At 39.9% G+C, this 21,666-nt stretch overlaps 1 protein-coding gene across 1 annotated transcript; it reads right to left on the bottom strand.

Annotated features, from left to right (window-relative positions):
- Nucleotides 1-474: 474 nt before the first annotated feature.
- On the bottom strand, nucleotides 475-21,561 carry STIL (STIL centriolar assembly protein). The gene is made up of 16 exons (XM_080407645.1): nucleotides 20,808-21,561; nucleotides 19,599-19,706; nucleotides 17,835-17,950; nucleotides 17,546-17,733; nucleotides 16,310-16,557; nucleotides 15,451-15,534; nucleotides 15,240-15,326; nucleotides 13,432-13,579; nucleotides 12,126-12,235; nucleotides 11,202-11,316; nucleotides 9,329-10,381; nucleotides 7,790-7,958; nucleotides 6,807-7,032; nucleotides 4,675-4,867; nucleotides 3,822-4,075; nucleotides 475-2,003 (listed from the first exon to the last, which is right to left on the bottom strand). Exons 1-16 carry the CDS (start codon nucleotides 20,828-20,830, stop codon nucleotides 1,178-1,180), a joined length of 3,948 nt encoding a protein of 1,315 aa, XP_080263771.1. The 5' UTR covers nucleotides 20,831-21,561; the 3' UTR covers nucleotides 475-1,177.
- Between the last annotated feature and the right edge of the window lie 105 nt (nucleotides 21,562-21,666).

The raw sequence follows: 21,666 nt of genomic DNA, 5'->3' as shown, positions 1-21,666 counted from the left end.
GTGTCACGCTGGCTGAGCCCTGTCTGCGGATGTCCGCGGCGAAGGCAGCAGCGCTGTCCTGGCCAGCACTGGGTGTATTTGGGGTTTCCAGCACCAGTGGGTTACTACAGAACTGACAACACACAGGAAACAAAAACACCTACTACACCTAACATCTGATCAGAAAACAAAACCTTAGCAGAAATGGAATCAAACAATAAATGACAGTATTCCACACGTTGAAGAATTCAGTTATCGCTGGGTTATGGAAAAGGGCAGTTTCACTAAATAAATAGACTGTAGTGCTCAATGGAAGAATATTTTTATGTTAATACAGAACAAAGGAAATAAATTATTCGTTATTACCTCACCATCCAGTATTGGAATTCTTGAAGAGCTCAGTAGCAAGTGACACCCTCACGCTTCCCAGTTAGCCATTTGAAACAACGTGGCATATGCTTTAAATAAAGGCTACAACAGACAACTGAAGATTTATTTATTTTTTTTTAATGGAAACTCTGACCTTTATGAGAAATATGTACTTCTTAAATAAATACAAAACATTCATTCAGAAAAAAAATTAAGAACATCACAAAAGTTTCAAAAGTGCTAGTTTTTCCAAATTCCTTCCAAGATTTCATGATACAGTTACACGTGCCATTTTGGCTGAATTCAAAATAATTTTATGCAAAATAAAGCCACAGTTATACTTCCCTTCCCACCAGACACAGCCCCCACACAGTAATCCAGTAATTTCAGCAAATTTCTAGAAATTAGTGCTTTAGCTCTGTTACCCCTGCTCTGCCACACACAGTATTGATGGCTCACAGTTGGCACCAACATGTAAAAGTCAGTGTTTCAAAATAGTCAACAGAAGAACATTTAAATAACCTTTGTCGTTAAAAGTATATTAAGAGTACACCTTGGGCTCAAGTTCATCCACCTTTCAGATACTTTAAAATCACACCTAACTGTAAACAAAAGTGCACACGTCCTTCAATGCTGATCAGCACTGACCCAACCAGACATTTAGAGGCGGCTGCCCCCAACCTGGGCTGAAAACTCAGTTCTGAAAGTTTCACATTGCTACAACAGAGCGACCTCTTCAAAGATAGCTTAATCCTTGGTTTCCTGTAGTCTTTTACAGAGAGGTCCCTCTCAGATTTGAACAGCGGCTGTCAGCCCTCTCAGGGGATGTTCAGAACAACTTTGGCAACTGCCTGAGTTGTTTCACATCAAGAATGGTGCCAACAGAATTCATGCTGTTCGACTGGTCTAACGTTTCAAGGGCTGGAGTATGCAGATTTCTAGGGCAGGCCTGAATGTCTCCTTTGTCCCTCCTGCCAGGTTGTTCAGTGAATTCAACCCTCCCAGGTAACAATTTGGTTTTGGATTTTAAATCCTTCAAAATCTGAACTGAGTTTTTATCTGCTTGATCTGCTCTGGGAGGAAAAAAATCACTTGTAATATTTCTTAATATAGGGCTGTTTAATTCCGGTGGAGAAACATTAGTAGTCAGCTCTCTGCTGTGACTTTTTAGATGAATGGGAAGTCTTCCATCAATTCTTTTGGATAGTTCAGTCCAGTGGTTGAAGCCATCCAACACAGGGGTACAGTTTTTGTCCACCATACTTTCACTTTTGACAGCATCAGAATTGCTATCTTGAACCTGTAGTTCTTCATCTTCGCTACTGTCATTGCCCTGTATCAACCCATATCGCTTCATGTACTTCTTAGTTGCAAAAGACATATTGTTTGGTGAAATTAAGCTTAGACCCACCATGCTCTTGTCCATATTTGCATGCAAGATATCTTGGAAAGAGAAGTCTGCAGGTGGATTTTGGCCTGAGCGGCTGAGAGAAAGTCGAGATAACTGATTTTCACTGAGATACTTGAGTGCTATAGCGTTTGCCTCCATGCTCAAATCAACAACGTTAGGAGTTAAGCCACACATGCTGACATTGGCAAATGACATATAATTTAGTCCAGGAACCACTGCTTCAGGATTTATGCATGCTAAGATGCTGAAATAAAGCATCAAAAAATTACTTTAGCATTACAGGAAAAGTATGCATTTCACAATACAATCTGAAAATTTAATTTTGCCCACTGTAGCAATTTTTCCTTCTTTCTGAACACCACAGGCTCAACCAGGCTGTTTCGTTCTGAGATCATACGTTCTACACATACTAAAAGGCAGCTCTCCAGCTACTCACACTGACAGTATCTACACACCATTAGAGAACTGATGATACACACCCCCCACCCCCAAACTGATTCAATACTAACCACAACCCTCTATGAAGAAGAACCGGCCCCTAGTAGGTTTCAGAGCTGGTTTTGGGTTTAAAGCAGGTTTGAGCTCTTGGTCTAGTCTCACTAGAGAATGTGACGTTATATGTCTCTGATCCTAAGACTCTAGATGCTGCCATCCAACTCAGAACTTCTATCTAGATAAAAGATACAAGCCCAATGAGAGACCAAAAATAATCTCTTTCCCAACGCTTGCCAATTCCAGGAGTTTCACAGAAACTCTGACGTACTGTCTGCTTCCAGAAGCTTGCAAGGTTCTAGTTTTTTAAGACATCCTTCAGTAAGGGAAATGTTCATTCATTCTGTTGCTTGGTATACCAATTCCTTGCATATATTAGGTGTTTAAAGACTGGAAGGACAAGCTCTGGTACACTGGTAGTGGTTACAAACCAGTGCATTTAGTACATACACATAAACTCCTCATCTTGAAGGCTGAGTCTGCCTATTTCACCAAGCACAGATTCTGGAGTTAGGGAGGAGTAAACTCCTGGCTCAGATGAACAATCGCTAATTACACTATGGAGTTGCACTGTTGTTTCCTTCCCTACTGAGCTGTAGACCTTTTCTCTGTTGTTTATTAGTCATGAAAATGGCAGAAGGAAGAACCTCACCCTGCTCCCCAAGTCTGAAGAAAAAAAACCCCAAGAATTCCAGTTTTGTCTTATGGGTTCACTTATTAGCATATTATTGACATTCAAAGAACACTGACAGACTCTCCAGCCAAGAAGGTAGCCCAGACATTCCAGAAAATTGCCTGATGAGATTCAGGTGAGGAGAGAAGATATCTTAGAAACTGTATGACTGGAAACAGCTTTTGATACGTAGCTGAAGATAAAAAAAAATACCTAATTAGTCTTCTCTAACAGTTATACACTAGCATCAAGATGACAATAAGAATAAAAGTGAAGCTGTACCAGGCAGTCAGCCTATGCCTAAGCAGCTACGTAAGTAAATTCCTGTGCCTCAAACACCTTCTTCAAAAATTACGTCTGCTTATCCTTCTGTTTCAAGTCAAAGCACTCACAATAACTAGCAATTAGGACAGAACCAGTTTTGATTATATATCAAAGCCATGATAATTTCACTTACACTGGTGAAGTGCAAGACAAGGGTTAAGCAGCAGTGAGAAAATACACAGCTGCTTAACATTCACCCACCCAAGTCCATTGTTTCTTTGGAATACTCTGACATAGCCCAAAGGACTGAAATTACTCAAGTAGCTTCGTTATTATTCTAGGGAACTGTGTGCTACTGCATGCAAAATACTTTAAGAATCACCAGGTGCTCCAAGAGCTAGAGCTACTTGCATTATATTTAAATAATCTGAGTTTTGCTAGCAGAGCTCTTGAACCCATAATATAAGAAATACCCATAGCATGAGCCAGCGTTTCATCTTTGCAGGAAATGTGGATCAAGCTGCCAAACACTGCCCAGTGGCAGTGAACACAGTACCACCTCTTTAATCATTGAGCCAATCTTCATTTTTGGTTGGATCTGCAAATTAGTACTCAAACCAGCCACTATTTTACCTGGCATTCTCCACTTTGTGGGTATTTTTCTTCATTTTGCCTGGTGAATCAAGTGTCACTCCAAGACTCTTCAGTTGTTTGAGTGTCGCACTAATCACACTCTCTTTATCCACCACTCCCGTGTCTGTCTCTGAAGCCATTTCTGTTGTATCATTAATACCCTGATACTTAGGACTATCACCATTAACAAATCCTGATTTTACAGGCAAGCGATCTTGCTCTTCTGAGGACTTTAGGAAGTGATTTACTTGGCCCTACAGAAAAAAGGCAGGGAGAGACCACATGGACAAAGACATCATGACATGCAAGTGCTGTCAAAACCCGAAATCCTGGTTTATTCTTATGAAACTTAAAATTCAGCTAGATGGGTCAAGAGCTTATTCTAACAAAGCAGCCAAAATCAGATTCATTCAGATGCAATCACGTAAACTACAGCCATGTAGTCAAACACTGGAATATCTTACATTTCAAGCTTTCTGTAAGAGTCCGTTCTGAATTTAAACACATCACATACTGAGATTAAAGTATCTTCCCTTTAAGGGACTTGAAGGTAAAATGCTGTGCTACTTTAAAGGGCACTAATTTGGGGATTTATCAACTGACATTATCTTTGAACTAAAGAATTATTATTTGACAGTACTTCATGTATGCATGGAAGAGTGAAGTACAGAATAACCACTTAAACTTTAAAAAAACAAATGAGGAGCCACAAACTTAGAGCTTTTCTGTAGAGCTTAACACAGGAACTCGAAAACTGCACGCAATTTTCATTCGTGCCAATACCAAATGACTTCAGCAGTGTACCGTTTTGACTGTTGCATTTGGTGCAGAATATCCCATTTACATGAATTACCAGTAAGTCCTGGTAAAGCTTCTGATCCTCTGATGGATGCGGAGGCAGCAAGGAGGTGGGTGGCTCCGGGTTTTGCTCACTTGTTACCACCGCTGGGTTGCTGGCTCCCTCCGTTGGCTCTGTCTGTAAAGACATGCTAATGCTCCCTCCCAAGGACGAGCTGCCAACAAGCGCTTGGGAAACGTTTCCATTTCTGGAAGAGAACACCGAGATAGCTAGGTATTTTCTTCAAACAGGAGAAGCACAAGTATCACTGCATGCATTTCATCTTTTCACGAACACCAGAAGACGACAAAAATCGAGTACTGGAAACAGATCCCAACATTTCTCAAGCAGTAACATTGTCTACTGCTTGAGGCTTTGCTCCTTTCTGCAGTCATTTCCTTTCAAAAGTCATTTGAGGACTGACAAAATATACCTCACAGCGTGAAATTACTTTTTTCAAAGTATTTTTTGAAATGATGATGTGGAAATGGCCATGGCTTCTCTGGACTAGTCAAAATTCAGTAATTCTCTGTGACTTAACCTTAAAGCAGATGAAGTTAAAGTTAATCAAAATTTGGAGTTGGTCTTCTGTTTTTGTGGACACTTATAAGCCTTCAGGAATAAGTATCTTCCACATGTTCTGAAACACAAGTTATTCAAAAAGCCATTTTTACCAAGGTAACGGATAACAAGACTTCTGTGGTAGTTTAAAAACGTCTCAAAGACACTGTTACAAGTATGCACATATGCAATGCACACTGAGTATCATGAACTCAGAACAAACACCTAGTTGAAATATTTCTCAATAGCACATGTGAAAGAGGAACCATAATCTATCTTGAAGTTTCCAGATAAAAAGGGTAAATATTTTAGAATGAGTTACAATGTGATGCTCTGCATCCCCTTCAACCAGCTGGTGTGTGCATCGCATAAACCTTTTGAGACCAGACATATCAGTAGTACTATCATCCCCAAAAGATCCCTAAGCGACCCTCCTCTCCCTTCCTGTTCCTCCTCAGGAGACAAGTGTAAGATAAGGGAATTTCAGAACTCAACTGATCAATTGCCTCTGTTGAAAGCGATAAGATTTAAATCACGTCACATACTAGATAGCCAATGTAGGTTATCAGTTACTGTTACACTAGCAATTATTCATCATTCCTAAAAATGTTCCCCTCCTCCTCAAAGAAATCTGGGTGATGCTCTACATTCTCACTATAAGGTACTTATACAGCTATTTTAAAGGTTTATGAATCCAAGTTGGAGAGAACCTTAAGATGGCATGTCTCTAAAGTACAATGTTCAAAACACTGATTTGAATCAGTAACATTTACAGTAGCAGTATACGTTTGCAGATAATACTTCAGTCAAGGACTATGAATATTTAAGTTATAGCTTAATTACCATCATATTTCCCAATATGATTATTTTCAAAACCTAATTTAACTGGAAGGGTATTCTGCCTCCTTCTGCTTTTTATACTGAAGAGAATATTAGATCGTTAAAAGTGTTAAATTGTTGAGCTATTGCCTGTGTAAAAACAACATCCATATAGATAATTAAAAATATTTTTAGAGTTGCTTCCCAAATTAGTTTGAGATTAGTCATTGCACTATAAAGAATCTGTTCTTAAAAATAATTATGTTAACAGCAGTGAAGTTAGTACCTGTATTCACTACACACAAGTGTAAAATGTAGTGAAAATTCAAGGAACAGTCACATAATCATAAACCCTTCATCCTAAGCCTCTCAGAATTGAAAGGGTTCTGAATGCTGACAGGTAAAAGCCACTGTAGGAAAACAACTGACTACAGCAGTGTCCCCTTTCCCCCTCAGGATTTAAGGTAAGAAAGGGAGTGCTGCCAGCACCGTACATGCTTTCCAAGTTAAAGGCTTTTGCCATCAGCTCCTGCTGATAGGTAGGCTAGCTAAACGTGCATGACTGATAAATGCATACTCTAAAAGGCAACTGTCATCTGGTGAGCTGTACAATTCAAAGCATAATTAAAAAACAAAGAAGGGAAAGAACACAACAACTGAAGTCAGGTGACTATTTATAATTCCTGAAAAAAATAATTGTGCCAGTAGTAACTTATGAAAGGCAGTTTAGCTTATTATGTGAACACAAGACATTTCTTATTACTTACTGGAGAGTGTTCTGATTAGTTCCCTCTTCCACAAGATGAATACTGTCTACAAAGCTGGGCATGTCAACCACCTTTAAGGAAGAAGCAATACTTGTACTACTTGTATCTTGCTCAGCATTAATTGAAATGCTTATGTCTTCCTTGGAAATCTCTTCATCCTCTTTTTTTCCTTGTGGTACGGAGTCATCTTGTTTTTCTGAGGCTGTATTCCAAAATAGGCTAGCACCTAGAAGTGAATTAGAGATATACCTGTTTCATGAAAGTCATTACTATCTTCTGAGACCCCTCGGCTTTGTAAAGCTAGAGGAATAGTTTCCTCACACTCAGGTTTTTTTCAGCTAAGAGTTGCCAAAACATTGTTCAAGTCCTACTTTCTTCCAAAGCATACTTGATGAAAGTAAATGGTTGTATTAAAGCATTTTAACGCATTGACCTTGAGCCAGTTTGAAAATTTCCTCCAGACTAACCACAATATTTCCATGGATTTAACAGGAACCAATACATCAATATGTAACTTTACAGACACAGCTGCGTAACTTGCTAGAAATCAAGCAAATACAGGCTTTTCTCCATGCATGTAAATGCAGGGCTTATGAAAAACATCAATAATATATTTAAAAGAATACCAGATGGGACAGATGCTATTACACTGTTTTGAAAAGTATTAATAAAAAATAAATAAAAAAAAAAAAAAGTAGTGTATTTTTTCTTTCAGGAAAGCACAATTTAAACTAGAAGACCTTCCAAAGTTTTTGTAAAAACAATTCTAGTGATGGCAATCACTGCCATTGCAGCCCACAGACAAGAGTAGCTCCAGCCTAAACTTGCAAGTAACAACTAGAGAACTTAACTGGGTTTTGTATCCAGGTGCATGGTTGCATATATTCAGCATTTCTGCAAAACATTCCCTCTGTGCCCAAACAAATCATGGAAACCATGCAGAAAAAGTGACGCCATTCTATTTTTAAAGAATAAAACATTACCTGTGCTCACAGCAACGCTCACACTTTTCCTCACGTGTGAACCTGGCGAGGACTGTGTTTCCATAGAAACAAGGTCCCCTTCCTTCTCAGGCTGTAGAGCACGGCTAACTGCAGCAGCGGGTTCAGAGGAACAAGCCTGACGAGCCTGTGCTTCCAACAAGCGTTGGATCTGTTAACGGTTATCAGAATGTTGTTATTTGTACAATAAAATATAAAAGTATAATAGGCAAAAGTGAATTACTAAATTGGGCTCCTCCAAGATCCAAATCCAGGTTGCGTTGCCACAGAAATCTGATAACCTTCCAGTTCTCAGCAGTGCATGCAGCATAAATCAGAACATCAATTTTGATGTTGGCAGAGCCAGAAAAGAAGAGGAGCATGCTGGCAGAACTACACCAAGACAACCTGAGTAAAGCCTATTTGCACTGCATTTGTTGGAAGTGTTCTCTGTCCCTTTCATTCAGATACAAAGCCTATTACCGACTTACCAGCCAAGCATTTGTATGCCAACTGTCCCTACACCATGCTAAAACAAGTTTATATTAAATTGCAAAACTAAGCACTTAAATGATAAAATTAAGGTTGCCCAGGCAATCTTCAGTGTTTGCACCCACCCTGTTCACCGAGTAGTTCACAGCTCCATGGAGAAAGGCTGCAACGGTGAATGCTGTATTTACGCAATAAAGAGAGGTTTCCCTCTCTTATGCACAACCCATGCTTTGAGAACTTGATTTTACAAACAGGAACTATAGCTAGAGCATATTTTAGTTATAATTTTCTAGCTTAAGCAGGAAAAATTTGTACCATGAGCAACTATCCCATTCCTATTACTCATCACCAGCAGCAAAATGTAAACTCTGGCTCTCCAGCCCCAAATCATACGCTGCAAAACACCAGGCCAGCAGTGTAACTCAAGAGGTCAGTACTTTGGAGAAACTTGGTATCAAAACAAAATTTAGCGAGACCACCAAAGCCCAATTTTCCAGTGCAGCAACAAACATCTGATGAATCCTGCTAGCGTGCCGCAGACAGACAACTGAAGTTTTCAAAGCAACAGCCTCAATAGCTCAGGAAGCTGCAGGCTTGAAGGTGGACAAAGCAACACACGACAATGTCCTGTGCTTCACCTCACCTGTATGCTTACAATAATTCCAAAATATATAGCCTATGAAACAATTTTTTTTCTTTGACATAGACATGCATATATATATATACACACATATATATGAAAACATTTATATAGAAGGTGTATAAGTTTGCATTCTAAAACAGTCTGCTAAAAGGGAAATCTTCATGTTATGGAAATACATTAAAAATGAATGCAAAATTTAATTAGGCAAGAATCAAATAGTTTTAATTTAAGGGACACCAATTAGCAGAACTAATCAGGATTCCCCTCCATCCCCAAACTGCAGCTGGCATGATAGGCTCTCTTGTTCCAACCAGGATAAACAACAGTTAATTTAATTCCTTTGGCAGGGGAACTATCAAAGCATAATCACTAAGAGGGCAGAGAAGAAATCTGCCATTTCCACAAACCTGAGCCTGAAGTAATTTGAGTTGTCTATCTTGTTCTGTAAGAACCCGGTATGCATCTGGAGATAATCCCATCATTCCATTATCTGATCCTGCTTTAGAAGCAGGCATGTGGAGGCACGGTGAGTGGGCTGCACAAAACTGCGGACTAGAGGGGCTTGCACTTGAAGGCAGTCTTATTCCAGGTGATAAGCTATTGTCACGAGAACAGCTTCCCATTTCCCCATGATATCTCATAGGGCTGCTTGTGGTATATCCTGGATTGCAGCAAATATTTGGGCAAATGATATTTTGATGGAGCACTGCACATGGATTCTGTTGAGCCATCTCTGATTGGATTTCCACTCCATGTTTGGGGCTTATTTTACCAATTCCTTGCCAGGAGTTTATCAGATTATATTGGACAGAAGCAGGAAACTGACAGCTGCATGCGCTGGCTGGACAGCAAGGTGGCACTTGAACTGGCACCTGCAGTTCTGGTGGTCTTCTGCAGCTCTGGGGTGAAAAAGCAGAGTTGTAAAGGACTGGCTGTGTAACAGCAGGAAGCTGCTTGGAACTGGTTATTGACGTTCTTCTAATTGGAGGCTCTCCCTGCTGTGCGACTCCATCAGGCTTTAATACAAGTCCTTCTGATGGCTTTCTGGGGTGATGCACAGATGTATCCGGGGAAGGTCCACTACAAGGGGTTGATGGAGAAGAAGATCCAGAACTTTTTCTTGATTGCGGGCAAGCTTTCTTACAGTGCATCTGTTGCTGTAGTAGAGTTTGCTTTCCTTTGGAAGGCCTTGAAGTCAGAAGTTTTTGGTTTAAATGGCTTGGTATTTGCCTCAAAGAGGGGTCTCCCATATTAGCAGAAAAGTTGTGCTTGTGTTCAGAGTGCTGAGTGGGGTGACAGGTAGATCCTGAGCACCACTTCTTTTTAATAGGCTGATGTAGCATCGAGGGTAAACTTTTAACATTTGAAGTCCCCATAGGCTTAGAGGTTTGTCCTGATTCTATGAAACTCCCGTCCAAAACAAGCGACAGTTCAGGAACTGAAGGAAAGATCCTGGTAATCTGAAGGAACAATTACACAGGCAAGTTTAAGATCATTTTAAAATACTGTCTTCCAGCTCTTCGCATGCAGAATTTCAAAGAAAATGTTTTAATTTAAAATCAATATATGACCATTACTAATGCCAAACCAACTACACATTGAATATTTTCCTAAAGATTGGAGAATCCGGATATAGAAAAAGCAGCAAGATCGCTGGGATCACTCCTAGAAGACAAAATTGCTTTCATACAGCATAATAGCCATGTCTATCAAATGAATGCTCCATGTCATCCTGGCGCACATTTCAGAGTATGGATCTTTCCCCTTCAGGAAGTAGACTGTGTGTTCTCTCTGTTTATTCCTGACCCTTTAGATAATGTGCAACAGAACCTATTTTATAATCCACGACTGTCACATCCTTCTAGACCTATGGAGTATGAGGGCTACTATTTCATTATATTTGTATATGCCTCAGTATAAGAGGACAGACCAGCAGATCTTTATTTGATTTACCCAGAAATACATAAGAAAGTTTGGTGCCTCTGTCTTTGCCTCACAACACCGTGGCTCTTCCATTTAATGGCAGTAAGATTCCCCAAGTAGAACCACTATCTCTGTTCCCAAATGCTAGCATATACAGGATTTGAAGTGTCTATAAGCCTGGAAAAAAGGCAGGTTAACCAGAGCAGGAGTTATGACTCTTGGTCCATTTCTTCAGTTCTGTTTTCCCCTGCTAGCACTTTGAGACAGAAACTTTATGCTCTCCAGTCCCCTTACAACGATTTTTGCTGCTTTAAGTGTCACATCTGAGATGCCCAAAACAATTATTTACTTAGTTACCTGTTGACTCACTGGGTGAGGACTTGGAATTGGTCTGGGGGATAAATCCTCATCTTCTACACCAGAGTCATGATCGCTGGCTGACAACTTGCTGGGTGAACAGCCTAGGGGAGAACTAAAACCAACAGAAATCAAACTAAAAATGATTGCTCGTCAGATTTGGCAGCAGTAACATGGGTCTTCATGCTTTTCACTGTGCCATCTACAGTGTAGTATCAGCATAATTTTGTCAAGTAGCAGTTGCTATACATCTCCTCCCTTGTTAGCTAGGGAGCTCACACAGCATATGGTTCTAAAATCAAAGAGTGAAAATACAAATGCTGCTTTTAGGCAGAGATACTAACCCTCCCCACACCCCCAGACATACACACCTTGTAAGTGACATTCTAACAGCAAAGCACTGATTTATATTAGAAAGACAGGGAGTGCTACAGTAAAGATTGTAATATCATTTGAAGGAAAATAAAGGCCATTATAGTCATTGATAAAAATTTGGTGAATAAGTCAGGTTCTTAAAAATCATTAAGTTTCAACCTATTTAGGTCTCACAGTTCTGAAAAGTTAGAAGGAAAAAGGAATTTTTAGCAACTTAATTAGATTTCAATTAGAGATTTGCTTCAAAGGACAGATCTCAAAGAAAGCTTAATACAGTGAACTAAGCTCCATCAGTAAGGAAGCCCTTTTAGAAACACCCACTGCATAAATTACAACCACCAGTATCAAGAGTAGAACTACGAGAACTTTCTCTTAGAATATGGTCAGCTCGGTTGCCTTACTTGAAGACTATTAACTCCAGAAATAAACAAAAGCATAAACAAAGGTTTGTTTTAATGCAAGAACTGACACCTGGCACAGTAGAGATCAAAAAACCCTCATCCAATAAATATTTAATTTTTGCATATAAATGACATCTGAAAGATTTACCTTCCGATAGGTAGTTTCTTGCAAATTCTGCTGAAGAACTCAGTTTCTGCATTTTGGTTTTCTGCACTCAACTCAAACTGGATAGAGCTCTTGTCTGAAGGTTCAACATTCTGGAATGGAATTTTCTGTATTTGTGAAGCATGAAACTTTCAACTTTTAATCACCGAGGCACTACTCCCAAGGACATGTGTTTTAAGGATGGTTATATCTGATGATTTGTTTCTTGTCCTCTACTTTCAACTCTCAAATCTTTCACCACTACAAGGAGGTATGTAACTTCCCTTCCTGTTTAACACTGTTCCCCCTGCTACTCTGTAAAGTAGCTGGCCTATTTATAGCCATGAGCAGATGCTTCCTTGCTGTAACTGCTTAGATACTCTTCCACAAGCCTCCACCACTATCGGAAACAGCAACTGTTTTTATACTGTTTCACACCACAGCTGGGCAAGTCTTGGAGACAAGAGAAGTGAGCACCTGTCAAGAGGCTTGTAATCTTCAGAAAGCTAAGCTGTACCTAGGCGAAAGGTGGAAGGCACCCCTGAACAGGGAAATGTAATTGGAAAGAGAACGGAGTAAACAGCACAGGACACTTTACACTAGCTGCTTCTCTGCCAGAGCACAGGAGCATTTATCAAGCAATTAACAATTCAACTTCAGGTTCTGTTTTCCTAGGCTTGTACATGTAAGGAACCCAGATTTCCTAGGATTTCCTCAAACCTCATTAGTTATCTCCCAGACATTCTATCATCAAATTCTTTCAAACAGTTACTTTGTACAAAAGATAAAATTGTTCCTGCTTTCTTACTATGGTGCAGCAAGATATCTGCAGGTCAGTTAACCACTGAATTTGCTTTTGCATTCAAGCTCAAGCAAAGCACAAACACCTGGCTTCGCTCTCCAGAAAGCACCAAGGTGCACCACCCATCCCAGCTGTTAGACATGTCCAGCATGCACACAGCATACCAGATTAACAAACACTACAGGAAATTAGAATGTCTGCTCATAAAGTTAAAAGGTCACTGGTAAGAAAGAGCACTAATCAAGTCCAACACAGCACTTTTACATTTTAAAAGGCAAATTCTTAGTGCTAGCAGAAACGGGCCCAGTCACTGACTTTGGAGGTCACATCTCAATTTGAGAGCCAAACGGAATTTTCAGTAATCACTGTAAAAAGGTAGCTTTCTAGAGCTACGTCACTTTCAAACTCCTTAAAGAAGGAGTCACTATAATTTGTTTTGATTGAAGTACTTACACTAATAGTCAAATTTTAAAGTACCATGATGCAGTAGGAAACCAAGCCACTTACTTTGAAGAGGTGTACTGTTTCACTGCAAGTTAAGATCCGAAACCCCAGTTCAGTCTGTCCACTACATGGAATGCACTCATAAAACTCAGGTTCCTTGTGTGTCAATGAATAAAGCACAATAAGAAAACTCCCAGCTTCTGAAAAAACCCTAAAATAGAAAAAACCCCACATCTTAAAAAAAAAAAATAATCAACAAACAAGAAATAGGAAAAAGGCCCTAGTTTCTCAACGTACTGAGCAGGCTATCCCACAGCTTAGCAAACTGGTGAATCACTGCATTTTGAGTGGTACTGTGCTATAGATAGAGCAGACAAACTTATGACTGATGCCACATGCAAGAATCAAATCAAAGTAGAGCAAAGGGAATAATTTGTCTACTTTCTAGATCACTTAGTACTTTAAATGAATTCCTGGAAGACATCAATCAAAGCATAGAAGAAAACATCTGTAAAAATGATACTGTGATTTTTTTTCCATTCAATTGAAGATGTATTATAGAGACACTTATTGCTTCAGTTACCCCTAAACATTCCAGAAATGCTCATGAGCAAAAAGATTTATTTTTAAGAAAAATTATAACTTTTTTTTTTCACAGGCTGAGAACAGTGAGTAACAACAGTTAACATTTAGCACAAAAGATCAAGGATAATGAAAATAATGTACATTTCCAGGAAGAGGCAGTACTATTTCAGAACAATTTTTCTTTTTATAGCACTTGTAATGTGCTTGTTTGGGGTGTGTGTGTGTTTTTTGTTTAAATAATAGATGTGATAGAGAAAGCAGTAGAAACAAGATGCTTGAAAAATGTATTCACACGTAACTTCAAAATTATACTTACAACTTAAGAGTTAAAAATGTCTGATGCACAGATCAAGCAGTTAGTCTGCAGAGGTTAATTCTGTTTGCATGGTTCATCAAATCTGCCTAATACACTTCCAAGATGGAGTCAGGGAAAGTTAATGAGAGTCAAGCATCTAACTTGCCTATCTAATAATCTAATTGGGCTCTTATCTTGGGCATATTCAAATTGTTAAGGGAAAAAAAGTCTATTCTGTAATTACAGACCCATTTGTTCACCAAATGTGGTTTTATTTAATAATTTAAAAGCAAGTGTGGCCAAGCAGAAGAAATTCTTATGCATACAGCATATTTTGAAGTTTCATTTACCTGAAAAGCAGTTTTAAATTATAAACACCTGAACTCTCTTCCAGCTTCCATATAAATACAACTTGGCAAATGTTAAAAGTGAAAAGATTTATAGAGGATGAGGAATGATTACTTACTAACATCACAATAAAAAGAAAAAAATCAGAATGCAAAAATTATAAACCCAGAATATTTAGCAGGAAGTCATAAGAAGACAGTATTAGCTTCAAATCAATATGCTTCAATATGTTGGTCAGATACAACCACGGAGAAAGCTTATGTCAAAGAAAGCACCCATAAGAAAAGTTCAAAACCAAAACCCCACCACTGTTTAAACTGCTATTTCCTGCTTCTTATTTAAGCTAAAATACAGCGACCTTAATGATAATAATGTTAGCGACCTTAATGATAATAATGTTTACCCTCTTCTGTCTTTGAGATACCAGCCCAGCTTTCTAACACTTCAGTCACAGAAAAATTGCAAGACACAAGTCAAAACCAGAAAGAACATTTAAAACAGACAGCCTTACCTCCTGTATAACATACAAATCACTGAAATCCCTCAAATATGTTTGAACAGAGCCCATGTTGCCATGCATTTCTGTGGAATACACTTTTAGTCAGCCAATAGCTTCTATATGTTACAGATAAAAGTGACTTACCTTTCTTGAATTGAAGAACTGAATAAATATCGCAAGCAACAGGCCCAGACTTGAGGACTACAGATATGGGTAACTCCACTCAGCCAACTAGAAGTGAAAAGAAATGTCCTATTAGAGACAGTTCTGTTACCAAACTTCCACCACGTAATCCCTCAAATACATCATAAATCACTAAGTGTATTAATCTGTACAAACTGGGCCAAACACTTACACTCCAACTAATGGCAGAGCATAAGCCTTAGGATCAGACTCAAGCAGCAAAAGCAATTTTCGTGTCTGGTCCATAGTAAGGTAGCTGAAAGAAAGCAGAGGGTGGCATTTTATTAGTTTTTTGCACAGCAGTCTTTCAGAAAAAATCCTGGAGACACAAATACAAGTTCAGAAAATACTGTTAAGTAAAAAAGGTCAGAAAAAAAATTCAAAAACGTTTTTCCTCTACTCTTACAGCAACTCCTCAGCTTTTCAATTCCCTTCATATCCAAGAATAATCAAGGACAAAATTTACTTAGTACTATGGTATTCACAACAAATCCAGAAGTGCAACGCATGTTAAAGTTGAAGAGTAATTTGTGAGAAGCATTCACAAAGTCTCTCTCCAAACAAAATGATATTCAGTTGCTTCAAATTATTCCCCTGATCCATCCATAGTTCACTAAATGAGTTATCAATCAGAATGACGATTCCCTAATACCATCTTATAAGCATGATTAACAGAAAAAGCTTTGGTTCATATTAATCTGATTTTCATTCTAGGGCAAGCACTGATACCATTTAAAAAGTTGGATGCTGTTTATATTTATTACATTAATTAGAGGTGTGTCCCCTGCCCCAGTAGGAAGATCCTTCTACTGAAGTCAAAAGCAAGAACTACAGAACTAGTTTTTTGCCCCACCCACATTTCTTGTTTATAATGTTTTAACTTACTCCAAATACAAGAAGTTATGTTATTTTTATGCCAGTTATTTTACTGAAAAGCAAAGCACTAGCTGAGATCTTGCCTACCAACCTGCTTTAGGAAATGCAACAAACCACCAGGTACTTTGATAGTTTTAGCATCACCCTTTACTCACCCACATTTATAAGTTCCTTGAACCTGTGCAATATTCATAGGACTGTTCAAATTTCTTGCTAGGGCTGTGGGAATAATTGGGACAGACTTCACAGGGGTGTATTCCAAGATATTTGCTGTGGTAATAGAAGCCCAGTGAAAAGTAAAATGTAGATTATCCAGGTTTTCTGTGAAAACAATGTGAGCTCTAACAGTGAGCAGTTTAGAAAGATCCAGTGATTCTTTACTGCACAGGCTGTGCTGCACGCCCTAGAAGTAGGGAAAAGAGAAAGAAGTTAAATACGCCAAATTGTCTTCATATGGCTACCATGATTCAAGTTGTGTTACACTAGGAACTCAAATAATTTCATTATAGCTACTATTGCCATAGGCACTGTGTAAAAAGCTATTAACCCAGGTCGTCAAAGCTCATGGCTATACTGAATACAATGAATAATGTAGAATACACATGAAATTAAGCTATGCATATCTTAGTATTGATTTAGAATGTATTAAAACACCTGAGTTACTCAAATTGTATAAAAATTCATAAAATAACAGGCAACTAGAAGGCTCAAGGTGATCTGTCAAGTTTTCTTACTTGCATTCAAGAAATTTATATTTTAACATCTGGATGTACCATCATGAGAAAGTTTAGATGTGAAGCAAACGTCATTCATATTATAAAATACACAAAACAACAACTACAGGCAAACATTTACAGGAATGGAAGGTGTTTTTACCAGGTTGTATGTCTACAGCAGAGCACAGAAGCCACAGGCACATGTTTCAGCTGTAACTACTAACCTACACAGACTTTACATGCTTTCTTGCAAGTCACTTGCCTAGCAACACTTGATCAACAACTATGCAAATACTGCAACTTACTCATGATAGATTTGAAAGAAAAAAATGTTTTTTCTTGTTTAAGCAAGTTTGCTGCAATCCCTGTTGCCTTGCTGGTTTTACTGGGCAGACCAACCAAAAAACTTCGGTCAGACAGCAAGATTTTAGTTCAAGATTAAAGACTGTGTGATGCCTAAACACCTGTGAAGACTAACTGATATTGTTTCCGATACACTTTTCAATGACACATGAGCAGCTCATTTCACACAATCAACTAGTCTAGCTTCAGCCACAACTTTGCTGTATTTGAAATTTATGGTTGTTGGAAATCAAGCCCTGTGCATGGTCCAGTCTCCTGCATAGAAGACAGTTTATTGCTTAAGAGGCCCAGAAGTTGCCAAGAGCTGCCTACCTTGAACGCCATGCTGATATCTTCAGCACTGTGAACTATAATGTTATCTGAAGAAGGTCCCCAGGCATTAATTGTACATGGAATCAAAAAGTCTCCAGGGACAGATGCAGTTGGAATTTTGCCCGATCCACCAGCAACTTCTCGACCAGGATCAAAGCGGTCTATTGTTAGTGTTACGCCTTCCCCATCTTTAAAATAAATAAAGTTAGAGTCCACAAGCAACAACTCAGGCTCCTTGATAACAGCTTAACCAACCAACCAATATTGTCTATCTGATGTTTAAAGTTACCTTCATCTACCACAAGAGTCCCAAGCAAAAAACAGGAAAATAATTTCTTCTCATTCTGCTTAGCATGGCGATAGGCAAGTCGCAAGGTTTTCTCCATCATAGATAACTTTGGGTTTCTAAAAAGAGACAAGCAATTTTAGGACCTAAATTATTTTTAATGCTTTTCAAAAAAGTATTTGTTATATTGTAATAGCGTCCAGAGGTTTTTTTGTCCTTTAAAAAGAAAATATACAGAAATAGCCCAAAGCCCTAAAGAATAAAAAGGTAAGAATTAACAACATCGTATAAAATGCCAATGGAAGTTTAGCTCCTGGTCTGTGCATCACCCCAACTATTCATATTCAAGAAAGCCATATTTTAACTGAAGCAGCTCCACAGAATGCTCCGTATGATCATCTCAACAAGAATATTTTGGCTTGACTAGCCCAGCAAACAAACACCTGAGGAGAAACATTTTTTTCTTATAGAGAATAAATAGCAAGGAGAGAGAAGAGCTCTTTTCTATGGAGAATAAGTAAGGAGGGAAAAGAGCTTCTTCATCTGAAGCACAACGTTGTCACAAGAACTAGAGATGAACACAAGGGTATTATTTTAATAGCAGGAGGAAGAAGTTAGAAACACTAAGACCAAATCACAGAAACTCTAAAAAGTCTCCTAAGTTTAAAGAGTAGAATAGGCCAAAAAGTCTAACTAATTTTGATGTAGTATTCTCTAATTTTAGCAAGATATTCAGTGTGGATGCTTAAAGTAGCAGCAGACTGGGCTCAATGACACAGGAATGCAAGTATGCAGAAAGATGAGGCAATTATAAAATCACCATTTAGTCAAAAAAAGCAAGTTTGGAATCTAGGGCAGTAAATACATTAACATTATTTTAGATTGAGATAGCTTATCGGATTTTGACTTGGAAAGAGGTCAAATTTGAAAGCAAAGCTACTGGTTTATGTGAATACTGTGATGATGGCACATACCCTACCTGCTCAAGATTAACTACATGCCTCCATAAAAATAAAAGTAATTTATTTTAAACTCTGTTAAAACTTGGAGGTTTTAATATTAACTCAAAGAACATTATATGGCAAGTACAAGTAGAGGCCTCTCTAACCCGTAAGCGCTGTCCACCCTTATATGCACATATATGCATACACTTGCTCAAATAACTACAGTAAGATTTTTGTAATATTGACACAAAAGATACCCATTTAAGTAATACGGATCTATTTTTACCCTCCATTTGTTTTACAAATCAGATTTGGAATATCTTACCCTAGAAATTCACAAGTGCTTCAGATTTGCCTCTAAACTCATTCTAAACAAAAAAAATATGAACAGAACTTTCTGCATTTTAATCCAGATTCCTGAAGCAACCAAAATACTTAGTTTTAAATTTTAGTTAAAGCACACTATCCATATCCAGTTTAGTGAAAACAGTTTTTCTCTGTAAATACTTAAAGACCAGGAAAAACATGTTAAAGAAAACTACAAATATGCAGTTAATTTTACATGTTTCCATATGCAAAGGAAATGGAAAGAAATTCTAAGTTACTTTTGACTGAGGCACCTTCAACCCAGTTCACTGTGTTACACCACAGAAAGGGAAACTCAGATCTTTCTGATGAAAATCCCGATAAAAGAAACACACGAGCCATTTCTTTTTCCTTTGTGCCTTGTCATACACTAGACTCAAAATATAAAATGTGGCTTCATATCATATAATTCTTAATTTATTTTAACCTTTAGCTGCTTAAAAAAATTTATTCATACCTGTAATAGGTAATATGTGAGCCAATGACATTACCCATAGGGACTGGGTCCCAAAGTGCACGCTTAGTCAAAGGGAAACTGAAAGGGACCATCCTTTCAGGAACAAATCTGGGAAGAAGATCACACAGATAAAAAAGGAAAATGGATTAGTTTAGTACCTCCAAACATACTTTGTAAGAAGCAACAAAGGGGTGATGCTGTAAGAAAAACAACAAATAGGATATATAAACCATTGGTACTTTTTTTGCTTCAAGTCCAGGCCAACCAAGTAGCAACTTTGTCCTTTGAAGATGTCAAGGATATGAACTACAAAGTCAATGCAAAATTTTCATTTGCCACCTGTCAGTTCCTTTATGTAGTCTTGGAAGATGTGTAGGCTAAAATACAAGTTTGCAGATAAAGCTCAAGAAAAAGCATTCTGGATATATTGTAGGAAAGGAAAAGGTTATCAGTCATTAGAAACTCCCATGACACTCAGAAAATCTTGGTTTAGCAAACATTAGATCAGCTCCCAAAAGCCCTGTTTAAGTCACTTTTTAAAGCCAGCATTCAATCCACTTAGGCTTTGAAGACTTCTAAAACAAAGCCTTGGCTTAACTGAAATAATATAGTGCAAAACTTGCAATTAGACTTCAAAGAGGCCTTAAGAAATTAGTATGTAATCAAACCAACTTATTTACACAAGCAGTGTTACATTTTTTAAGAGCTGCCTAAACCATGTTTAAGTAAAATACAGAACATTTGACAGTCTATATCATTCAGCAAACATCTCAGCAGTTATTGACAAATAAACAAGAACTTCCTTTGTAGTTATTTGAAGCGTCAAACTTTGCCAAGCTGCTTTCTTTGCATTTCCTTAAGTTCCCAGGACAGAACTTCATTTTGAAGGCAGTACTCTAGGCAGCTCTCATGTTTTCAGCAACAGGTAACTAATTGTCATTAAAAGGGCAATGCCCAAAAACATAAGTCCCAAATCTAGGCTTGTAAAAGGGGAAACTTTTTTCAAGCCTCACTATTTTTACTAGGTTTTGGCAAGCACGGGTCAGAAACACCCCCCCCACACCCACGGTTCTTTATAACCAGAGCCGCAGCGCAGCACCGGGCCTGGCGTGTGCCCCGACGGCCGGGGGGCGATGCCCACCCCCTCATCCCACAAGGAAGGGCACGGCGGACCCTCCCAGAGCTGCTTCCCCGGCGCCGAGCGGGTACCTCAGATCCGGGCCGGGGTCCATGCAGGGCGACCGCAGCTCTGACCCCTCCTCTCCGCCCTGCCAAGGGGCGCCGGCACGGGGCTGAGCCCAGGGCCTGCCCGCAACCGCCCCTCCTTCCACCGGGCACCCGAAGGGGGCTGCCGGCGTCCCCTGAGGGAGGCGGGGAGCAGCCAGTGACACCCCCTCCCCAAGGCCCAACTGCCGCCGCACTGCCTGCGGGGAGGCACCAGCAACCGCCAGGCCTCCCGCCGCGGCAGGACCCGTCCCGCCCCACTTCGGCGCCTTCCTCAGCACACAACCGACCCTTCGTTCCCCGCCGCCAACCGCGCCAGCCAATCAAAAGGCACAACCGCCTCAGCTCCCGCCCCCACTCCCTGTTGCGACCCAATCGACGCGCGCTGGGAAACGGCTCGCTTGACCAATCAAAGCGCACCCGGGGGGAACCAACTGCCAGCGCGCGCGCAGGGGATTTAAAACTACCAGCAGCGTCATAAACGGTCAGCGGGAGGGCGGGGGCGCGCAGGCGCAGTGCGGCGGGTTGCCATGGCAGCGCGGGGCGCCGCCATCGCCGGGCCTGGGGGAAAGAATGGCGGCGGCTGCCGGCGGCTTCAAAATAAACCGACACAACAGGGCCCGGTCATGCTAAAGCTTCGCTCCGGCCCCGGCCTTTCCCAGCCGATGTCCCGCGGCGTGAGCCACTCACAGCGCTCGCGGCTCGGTCAGGGCCTGCACCCAGGCACAGGCCTGTGACAGCCGCCGGGGCTCGGTGCCCGGCCGGGGGGCGCGGCGGTCCCCTCAGGGGCAGCCCCCGCGGCAGCGGCACAGCCCGGCCGCCTCTCCCCGGTCCCGGCGGGCAC

Source organism: Falco punctatus, assembly GCF_963210335.1.
Source record: "Falco punctatus genome assembly, chromosome: 11".
Classification (NCBI taxonomy): Eukaryota; Metazoa; Chordata; class Aves; order Falconiformes; family Falconidae; genus Falco; species Falco punctatus.
This window is presented reverse-complemented; position numbering and strand designations above follow the sequence as displayed.

What these genes read in the sequence shown, in the direction of transcription:
- STIL (XM_080407645.1), bottom strand. Translation starts at nt 20,830, where the DNA reads ATGGACCCCGGCCCGGATCTGAG. An exon ending in CAAGGAACTTATAAATGTGG is followed by an intron (nt 15,535 to 16,309) that starts GTGAGTAAAGGG and finishes GCTTTCTTTCAG; the next exon opens with CTACCTTACTATGGACCAGA. An exon ending in CTCACCCAGTGAGTCAACAG is followed by an intron (nt 10,382 to 11,201) that starts GTAACTAAGTAA and finishes TTGTTCCTTCAG; the next exon opens with ATTACCAGGATCTTTCCTTC.